Here is a 10,217-nt window from a genome sequence, read left to right on the forward strand (position 1 = left end):
CCGGGCCTGGGTGTTATTCCTAAACCCACACTCCTAAACTAATATAAACATGTCTGAATAGCAGAGAGCTGGGAAAACTCCAGGCATACGTAGGGCAGTTCGATGCAGGTGTGATATAAAACACTCAGCAACCTGCAGGTTGTTTGATATCAGTGGTGGCTGTAGAGATGATGTCCAGGACCTCTGCCAGCTGGGCAGTGACAGGTGCTTTCCATCTCTGCTAAAATTTGATGTGCTGTTGAGAATGATGGCCAATAAGATGAATGTTATATTGACAATGCAGTGATGATCACTGACAGTGCAAAGGTGCTTTTGGCAGCACTGCTCTCTTAAGGAGAGTGGGTGAGTATCAGGGTGCAGAGCTTGTTGCTCTCTCATTGCCCTTAGAGCTCCTTTGACCTTGCATTATCAATTCTAACCCCATTCCCAATGTGCTGGCTTCCTAAAGATCCCATGAAATCAGTGCAGCTCCAAATGTACTGAGTCACAACCAAATTAAAAAAGCTGGATGTTTAAAATATTGCCCATTTGTTCTCAAAATCTCTCAGCAGCTCATTACCTTGGGCATTGCCTTGTGCTGTATTTACAGTGAATTCTAGTGGAAACAGAAAAGAACCGACTTTCTCAAGATAAGCAAAGCAAACAGCCACCACTTTTCCAGTCAGTGAAAACCTGGGGCTGCTCTGGCAGCCTGTTCCCACCATCAAAACCAGCTCATCAGGAGGGATAGCTGAGAAGGGAGATTTTTCCAAACTGGACCAAATTTGCTTGAGGTTTCATATCAGACAACTGAACTGATTTGTATTATACTTTGTAAAGTTGAGGCTGAAGCATTGGCTGACAGGTTTCCCAGATTCACCAGGCAATCACTGTTTCATAGAATGGTTTGGCTTGGAAGGGACTTTAAATATCAATTAGTTCCAGCTCCCAGGAATTTCCAGGAAATTTTCAGCTTTTGGCTCTCCTTAAATTAAGTTAATGATTTGGAGATGCTCTAGGAAGCAGATATGATTAAATAAGATACAACTTAATATCATTGTAGCTGTTATAGTGTAAGAACATGGCCCAGACAGTGTTTGTAGACAGGTGAATGGTGGATTTTATTAGATTTACCTGGGGAAATAGGCAACCTGAAGACAGACATGTGCCCGAGAGCCCTCATCCCTTTTTCTAGCTCTGCTTGTTGATCTAATAAAATATATTACTTCCACAAACCTCGTCTTGCCTGCAATTAAATGAAATCCTCCCAGAATCATAGTGCGTGACAGATCTTTTAGTTCATTTCAGACCCGCTGCAGCTCCATCCAGTCCCTCTGCTTCGCCGTGGGAGCAGCAGCAGCGTGTTGTGCCACTGCCCAGCCCCTTCCTTCTCCTTTTGTAGTAACTGTGCAAAGATTTAATGAGGATTTGTGTGGCTGTGGAGCGAGAGGAAACTTATCTTTTGAACATGTGAATTATGGAGTGCGCGGGTTAACAAAGTGAGAAAGAGCAAAGGTGTGTTCAGAGCTGCTGTTGGTGGAGTTAATGGCAATCACAGATGATCAGCCTGACCTTTCCATCTCTAATTCCATACACTGCACTGCTCTTTCTGCTGGGTGGTGAAGAGGAAAATAAAATAGGCTAGAAAAACTTTCTAAGCTCAAAACTAGGATAAAAATGTCACATTTTGAAGCCATGGGGAAAAAACGTTGCCTGTGCTTTTTTAGAGAAAGCAGTAAGTAAAGAAAGGACAAAATAAAACTGGAAATATAAAGTAGTAACTTCCTGATTATGAAAATTGAAGTTATTTTCTTATAATTTTAATAACGTTTTCTTTTTAATAATTATCCTTTATCCCAGATGGAGCCTCACTATATTTTTTATTGATGGTTATATCTTTAAAATGGGTGGTTAGACCGACAAAACCAAACAATCACTATGACTGACTTTTAAACCAAAAAGTTTCTAAAACAGTGCAGTTTCTCATGCCACCCCTGCCCCTGGTGAAGCTCATCCTGCACTGCCAGTCTCATCCAGGGGTAACACGAGCTGCCACATTTTGCCTAGTGCTGCCTGGGAGTGATCCCATCTGATCCACTGAGCTGGAATAGAGGAAAAAAATGCAGGATTTCAGTTTTTAGCACCATGAATCATACTTGCCTTTTGCAACCAGGCTCTTTAGGCCAGCTGCTGGCTATAGGATTCATACTTAAATATAAAAACAGGGCTCCTGAAGCAATTAGTGCTTGTAAGCACCTGAAGGATAAGGCCTGGGAATCCCAGTGTTGATCCAGATGGGCCACATTAGAATGTCTCCCTCATCTCTCTGTAGGGTCTGAGAGTTTAAAAGTGAAACATCTATCAAAATCTCATTACTTTGGAGAGGATGGGAGCTCATGGATTATAAACCTTAATTTATTTTTTATATCTTAAATCATGGTGCCATATCTAAGGCATAAATTTTTGCAAAACAAACTGCTGAAGCATTTGGAAGGAGTTGAATAAACACTCCTAGCAGTGCTCCGGAGCAGTGCCAGAGGGAGCAGGCAGGTGCGTGGGGTGAGGATGGCAGAGAGGTGCTGATGGCACAGGGCTTTGGGAACTCCCACTCTTGTTGTTTTTGCAATAGGAGGCTTGTATTTACTCAGAGGAGAGGAGAGAAGGTTAATGCTATCAGTTTCTGGGAATACAGGCACTCCCCAGTGACTGAAAGAGAATATTCCTGGATCCCCCAAAGACCATAATTTCACTCCCAAGTGTCTGCTAGCAGAAAGACATGCCTGTCTGCCTTCAGTTTAATATCATCACAAAGGCCTGATTTATTTTATGGTGTCAACCTTCCCGACAGCCTTCGAGTTCGTGCTCTGTAGGGTTTTCTTGGTGGTGTAGGAGGCTGAAGTGGGTATCAGTGTACAAGGCAGCATTTTAAGTTGAGCAGCACTAAGCAGCCTGATCCTGCAAATCTAGGATCATGCAGCTTGTTTCAGAGATTCATCTTGCCAAGTTTTGTGTGTCATTTAAGGAGAAGTCTTTCCCATAGAGACAAAATGCATTTGGGAATGAGAGTGATAAGCCCCTGAAACCTTGTTAGATAATACCCTTACCTCCTGGGACAGGGCCCAGAGGATTTATTCAGTCCTATCATTTGTGGGAGGTGGGGGACCCTAAAGCACAATAAGGACAGAAAAATAAAAAACTCTATCACAAGTATGTGACAAGTAAAATGAAGTTAAAAACAGCCACAAAACTTGGGATGAGGGCAAGGGTAGGGGGTCAAAACTGAATTCATGACAACTTCTTCAGATATATGAGTAATGAAGGACTGCGTCTGTATTATTTTATTCTGTATTATTTTATTCTGCATTATTTTATTCTGTAATATTTTATTTTGTTCTTTATTAATTTATTTCTGTATTATTTTTGCCCCATTTACACTGTTTGCCTACAACTGGACTCCTCCTCTACTACAGTCAGAATAGTGCTGATTCCACAGATAAGAGACACAAAGTGAAGGTGATACAGACAGGCAATTATAAAAACATCTTTGTTTCCCAGGGTGGACAGCCTTCCCCTGAAGGTCACTCTGACAATGTTCCAGGATGTACTTGTGGAGCTGGTGGCTGCTGCAGTGAGGGCCAAGCAGTGTAATCAGAGCTGACATCTGGGTGCTCTCTGTCAGGGCTTCAGGAAGCTTGTTTTGCCCTGAGACAGACCTGCTCTCACTGGGCAACGGGAAAAGCCTATGTGACTGTTAAAACAAGAGTGGAAAAAAGATGGATCTGGAATATGCATTGCTTTATCCTGCCAAGCCAAGTGTTTATTGTGGAGGCCAGACACATTTGTCCTTCTCCAGCAGATATGGTGTTTCTTGGATTAAAAGGGCTGACTGTAGTGGAACAGTGGAAGAAATTGCTTCAGAAGGCTGACTTATTGGAGTCCTATATCACATGGACCCTGTCAGAAAAATATTAGCCACAATAAAGGCTGACACTCAGGGAGATGAAAGCAATATTGCTTGATACTGTGATTACCTTTATAGCAATGTGCTGAAGGTGAGCAGTGGGGAATTGAGTCCTTTCTTCATTTGACCTGGGTGGTCACTGTGATTACTTCAGGGATTTTTTTTGTTTTATGCAATAAAACATCTGTAATAAAAGATTTTTTTAAAAAATGAGTTTTGGGAAAGGAACTGGAGACAGGGATTGCAGGGAGCTATTTGGGTCAAGGGGTTCAGTTTTTGCCAGGCTGCAGATGGGAGATGAGAGGAGGACAGGGGCTGGAAGTGACTCTGAAGCTGAATCCATCTACACTGTACAAGCAATGAGAACAGCATCAATTTACAGAGCTGCACCTGATCCGAAGTTTGGCAAGAGAGGGATGGATGCAGACATTATTCCCTGTGTGGGGTATTTCTGAGAATGCTGCTTGTGAATGTGGGTCTGCTCTGAAAGCTGCAGCGAGTGTGAACAACAACGCTCATCACACTATCTCTGCATTTTCATGCTCTTGCAGATTTACTGGAAGATCTTGGGAAACTGCAATGTTGGTGGAACAATTTAGTTATATCAAGGAAAAGGATTTTTTTTTTCGGAAACTTGAGAGAAGAAGTAAAATTTACCTACTGGAGGTGCACAAGTTTCTTTTGGTGGAAGGAGGCTGCAGGATATTTGCAGCCAGCGAATGTTCACTGAACACTCTGCACTGGAGGGAGGTTTTTTTTTTTCAGTTAAAATCAAAATGTTAACATTTGGCCTTTCCCTATGCTTTTGGTTTGGACTCAGAAGATATTCTCATATGTTGCTGTAATTTTTTTCCAGAAAAGCAGATACCTTCTCTGTTCCTCTACAAAAGCTTTATGCCACAATAATTTAAGATTTCCTCCAGGTCAGAATATTTCTGCATGTAAAACTCTTTGAAGGTTTAAATAGATTGTAACTGAGTTTTGACATGTATTAGCACGTGTCAGGTACAGCAGTTATTAAGGGTAGGGGAGACAAGGCACATTCCATCTCTCCAGAGATTGACTTGCAGGTGTCCAGATCACTACAGGCCACGAGCAGGCAAAGCCTCTAAAAAAAAACCTCTTTTTTAGAGGCAAAGCCTCTAAAAAAATGCTTGTTACAACAAGCATTAAAAACATTGTTTGCCACCCATTTCAGTAATAGGTCAGGTGAGGAGTAAGGTCTAGTTGCTCTTACAAAATTGTGTCCCAGGATTATTACTGGGAAAATTGCCTTTTAATTTCTTTTAATTAAATCTTTTCTGTGTGTCTCTCTCTAAGGTTCTGCATCCACACAGACCATATTTTAAAATTATATTAAAGCATGCATTTATGTTAAAGCATGATGTGCTTTGTTCCTGTGTTCTGTCCTGTTCCTCTCCTCTTTATGAGCTGAATATGTCTGCATCCAAACAATTCATAACAGAGAAATTGTTTGATGGATTTTTTTTTAATCCTTCAATTCCTTTCATTCATATATCAGGAAGGAGTGTGATATGCAAAAGGAAATACTCAGGCCTGGGTACTTTTAAAATCAGAACAGGTTTGAGCAAAGCCAGCTGACTCCCTGCCCTTCTCTTCCCAGGGCACAGCCTCCGTCCTGCAGCGCAGGTCCGACAACGAGGAGTACGTCGAAGTTGGAAGACTTGGTCCATCAGATTATTTTGGTAAGAAAATTCAGCTAAGCATGGTTCAGAAAGACAGGCACGTCTGGGTCAAGTACTTATTGTCGTAATTAGTGTTCCACTCTTACATGTGAGGGGTTATGCACAGGTCAGCCGCTGCTCTCAGCGATGCTCAGAGATTTCAGGGAAGCTGAATCCACTCCATGGTTTACACCAGTGTAGCTGACAGGAGACAGATCCAGAATCAGCAAAACAGTCTGAAAGCATTTGTTTTCAAAGGCATTTTACACACATGCATTATGCATGTGTAAAGCATTTGTACTGTCAGCAGAATTATGTAAAGTGTCTATCAAGAGATATATAAAGGGAGGTGTTCTACTAGCAGAGCAATGGGATGGGAATATGAACCCTCTGAAGGAGAGGAGGGCGTGTGACAGTGTGCTGTCTCTGTTTCCAGGTGAGATAGCCTTGCTGCTCAACCGGCCCCGGGCAGCCACGGTGGTGGCACGTGGACCCCTCAAGTGTGTGAAGCTGGACCGGCCCCGCTTCGAGCGAGTGCTCGGCCCCTGCTCCGAGATCCTCAAGAGGAACATTCAGAGATACAACAGCTTCATTTCACTCACCGTCTAAATGATTCCTCTGGAAAGCTGCCTTCATGTGACCTTGTGCACTTAAAATTTGCTCTGTGCAGCTCCACAGCTTTATGAAGAAAAAAAAAAAAGAAGTGTGCATTTTATGTGTATTTTTTCTGTTTATGTCACCTAGTGGATGTCAGCTCAAATCTCATGTATCGTGGAAGGATAACTATTTGGGTAAGACTAGCTTTGGGGAAGATTGGGGCTCTTCTGGGCTCTTGGCTTGCAGACAAGATTTTTGCCTATTGTTGGTTCATATTGGTTAAAACTGTGGGTTCAACTATTTAAAATACATATGAATTTCTGTTTTCTTTATTATCTTTAAAGCTGGTCTTACTCACCTTTTGTCAAGGTTCTTTGATCAAGTGATGTGAAAGATGTCCCTGCCCTTGGCAGGGGGTTGGAAGTCAGTGGCCTTTCAGGTCCCTTCCAACCCAAACCAGTCTGTGATTCTGTGATATCTCCCTGCCTGTCACTTCTGAGACTTTTCACTGGTTACAGACTGGGGGATTCCAAAATCCCGTGGAATGAGTGGCACTCTCATTGACGAGATGCAATTTAAAGGGGAAGGTTGGAGGAAGCTTTTGATCATTCCAGCAAGCCAGGGAAAAGTAAAGCTTTTGAGTGATTTTGTTTGTGGCTTAAATATAGGGGCCATATTCCTCCATGTCACAAACCCTTTTGGGTCTGCTTTGTAGGACATGTTCAGGCAAACAGCCTGCTCCAGTCTTCTGGGTGAAGAGGTCAAGGGACAATATTTTGTAAGAATTCAAATGGAGCCTTTAGGACCTAAGTTATTTGTCCTCAGCTTTTTTAAAATGAGGGTTTACATTAGAATCCTTAGAAGTCCAGTGGGGGCTTCTCTGCTGAATTAAGTTAGCTTCAAAACTCAGCAGAATGTCCTCAGCCACTTCTCTGAACATTAAATGAAATGCTGAAGAGATGGTGCCAGGTGCACTTCAGGGACAAATACAGCAGCTTGTTTTTAATAAGGTTCACTTAACAAAATTCAAATGCCTTTCTTCTAGTATATGACTAAATTTTAGAATTTTTAAAAATTTTCTGAAAGCCAAATAAGTGCTTCAAAATGCTGCTTCTCCTCCAAAAGACAGGTATTGTGTAACAAAGAGCACCAGGATCCTGGAGCCCAGGTCCCTCCGGGGGTCTCATGGCCTTGGTGGCAGTTATTGCTGCCCTGCCTATAGATGGGGCTCCTCCTGAATGGAGCTTTTTGCAGATCTCTCAAGCCTGGAGATCTGCACAGCCCTCAAGGATGGGATCATTGGGACTATGATTTGCAAAGCTTTACCTTTGCAGGTAAACTTGTTGCCAGCAGCAGCAAAGCTCTGCATCTCAGCCACGCTAAACACCACTGCCTGCCCTTCAGCTGGGCCAAAATTCCATTTCTTTTTTACAAAAGCATTCTTCTGAGTAAATACAAGCTTTCTGTACCTTTGACATGCCAAAGGGTAAGCAGTGAAATACGACATCAGTCTCCCTTTTGAAACTAGACGTGTAGCTGAACTTGGCTATATGGTTAAAATGAGTCCTACTGACACACAATTGCTTTCTTCTTTGATATTAACAAATGCTAATTGGACATGTTCCTGTTGACTCCCACCAAGGGCCCAATATTCCAGTAGCTGCCCTCAGTGGTTCTCACTCTCACAGAGCTAAAAATCTTCTCAGCTTCACGCTCTTCTCATCACTTAAAGGTGCTTAATTTATTTTAGCATAATTTCAGTGGTCCTGTTAGTGTATATTCGTTGCTGCTATTTATTATGATTATGTTATGCTTCTTGCACGTGTTATTAAATATGACCATTCGCACTTTCCAACCTTGCAATTTTTATCATGTACATTTATATAGGCAGACCTATTCTATATAGATATGTCAATGTATACGCATTTGGTTATCTGCTGCACTGTTTTTGTATTCTCTTGTGCAATTTTTAAAAGAAATACTTTTTAAATGTTACCAGTCACTCAAGTATGTTCTTTTACCTGTTGCATTTCTGTTGTGTTAGTAAAAAAATTGTGACTGTTTCACATAATATACAGGACACATCTCTTGTCAAATACAAAGTATTAGCCTCATTGTTTAGAAGTTACTCTAGCACACAGACACACTGCAGATTCTTTGCTTTAAACTTTCACAGCTCATGGAAAATACATTTGAATTATGGTTCTGTTATAAGCAATCTCAAGAGAAATGTAACTGTCTAACACCAGGATTCCTGTGCTTTAAGTGGAACAAAATGATATTCAGTGACATTTTGAAGATAATTGTAATATTTGCAGTGGATGATGGGACAGGATTATGGTATGAATAAAATTCTTGTACGTTACAAGTGGCCATTGTGGGTTTATTGCTAATGGAAGTTTGTGTGAGTAGATGTCATGTTCCAGTTAAAATCTGTATATCATCAAAACTTTGAGCTCTACTGAAAATAATCAGATGCAAAGGGACGAAAAATAGACCAAGATTCCCAGTGCTATATATAGTAATGGAAACCAAACTGGTTTTGTGGAGGATTAGCATGAAGGAAAAAAAATCATCTTGTTTAAATGTAACCATATATGTCTATATAAAGAAATAGGGGTCTGATGTGTCTCTTGGACCTTCCTGTTGTTGTCCAGGTGCCAGCTGTGAAACCCTCAGGACTGATGCTGAGCCTGTTGTATGGCCAGGGGGTACACCTGGGAAAAAACAGGCTCTTTCCTTCTCAAATACCACTGCTGCTCCTTTTCCCCCAGTATCACAGGCAAAGCCCATAGTCCCAAGCACACTAGGGATCTGTCCCAGTTGTTCCTCTCAACTTTTTGGGCACACATGGATTTTTAGAACTGCGGCTGCCCTGGGACTGAAGCACAGCCCCATTTTTGGCACCAGGGATGTACTGTTCTGCTTCCCTGTGTTCATGCCACAGGTTGGCCAGGAACTACACTGAAGACAAACTTCTCAGAGAAGGCAGAGCCTCCAAAGGAACCACCTGCACCTCATGCATCAAGGTGCAGACATGGGTTGAAGAACTGGAGAGCATGGCTTCTGGGTGACGAGGTGTTCTGTGTGCTGTTAGTGTCACCCCACCTACCAGAGCTCTGGGTGGCCACTTCAGTAGGTGTGTTACAGTCCAAGTTTGGCTCTAGAGCTGGAGCTGTGACCCCAGAGCAGAGGGCAGGGCCAGTGGCTCACTCCTTGCAGCTTCTGTGTGGTGGCCCCTGCACAGAAATCTTGGGTGGCTCCCGACATCCAAGGGCTGTGCAGCTTTCCAATTTTGGAATGTGTTATTTTTCCCCTCTTTGCTACGATTCAGGAGGGAAGGACTGGTCTTTCCAGAGAATTACTCACATTATGCAGTAATCAAAAGTGACCACTGTCTCTGAGGTCCTTCCAGACGGACATTACCAGCCCACGCTCCCCAGAAATGAGCATCTCACCACTCCTCATTGTCATTCCTTTTTCGGTTGGTTTTAATTGTATCACAGCCATTTCAGGACTCCTGAGACCAAAGAAAATACTTTTTTTTTTATTTTTTTGATAGAAACTAATTGCACCTCAGGTTTTTACAAGGCCATGTGGCTGACCAGGCTTTGTTGTGTGTATCACATTACTCTGGCTCAGGCACTCCCATTGCTTCGTGGCACTAAAGTGGTGCTAAAGTGGTGCTAAAGTAGTTGAGTCATGAACCCTGTGAATCCTTCCTTGATTATCAATCAAACACATCCTGACACCATGTTACCTGTTCAGGTGTTGGTGGGAAACAAGAGTATTGGAGAACCAAATAACCCCAGCCGGTGATTGGCTGCTGGGCTGTTTTTCTTGGCAGTCAGTGGTCTTTGGAAGTGGAGTCATCACACAAAGGGTGACATTTCTCCTGTTGTGAAAGTTGCACAAGGTGTGTGCATCCCATTCAGTTTTAAGTCTTAAATGGTGTATAAATCCTTTCACTGCCCTATTTATGGGAGAAGTATTTG

The 10,217-nt window shown here is 42.4% G+C and overlaps 1 protein-coding gene across 2 annotated transcripts in view; it reads left to right on the top strand.

Annotated features, from left to right (window-relative positions):
• Positions 1–8,587, top strand: part of PRKAR1B (protein kinase cAMP-dependent type I regulatory subunit beta) — a 92,492-nt gene extending 83,905 nt beyond the window's left edge. For both annotated transcript variants that reach the window (XM_041462503.1, XM_041462502.1), the window contains exons 10-11: positions 5,565–5,646; positions 6,062–8,587. In XM_041462503.1, coding sequence (XP_041318437.1) covers positions 5,565–5,646; positions 6,062–6,234 — 255 coding nt within the window. In that variant the 3' untranslated portion in view covers positions 6,235–8,587. The remainder of the gene's footprint in view (positions 1–5,564; positions 5,647–6,061) is intronic.
• Positions 8,588–10,217: the final 1,630 nt, after the last annotated feature.

This window comes from Pyrgilauda ruficollis, unplaced genomic scaffold, assembly GCF_017590135.1.
Source record: "Pyrgilauda ruficollis isolate IOZ18807 unplaced genomic scaffold, ASM1759013v1 scaffold16, whole genome shotgun sequence".
NCBI lineage: Eukaryota > Metazoa > Chordata > Aves > Passeriformes > Passeridae > Pyrgilauda > Pyrgilauda ruficollis.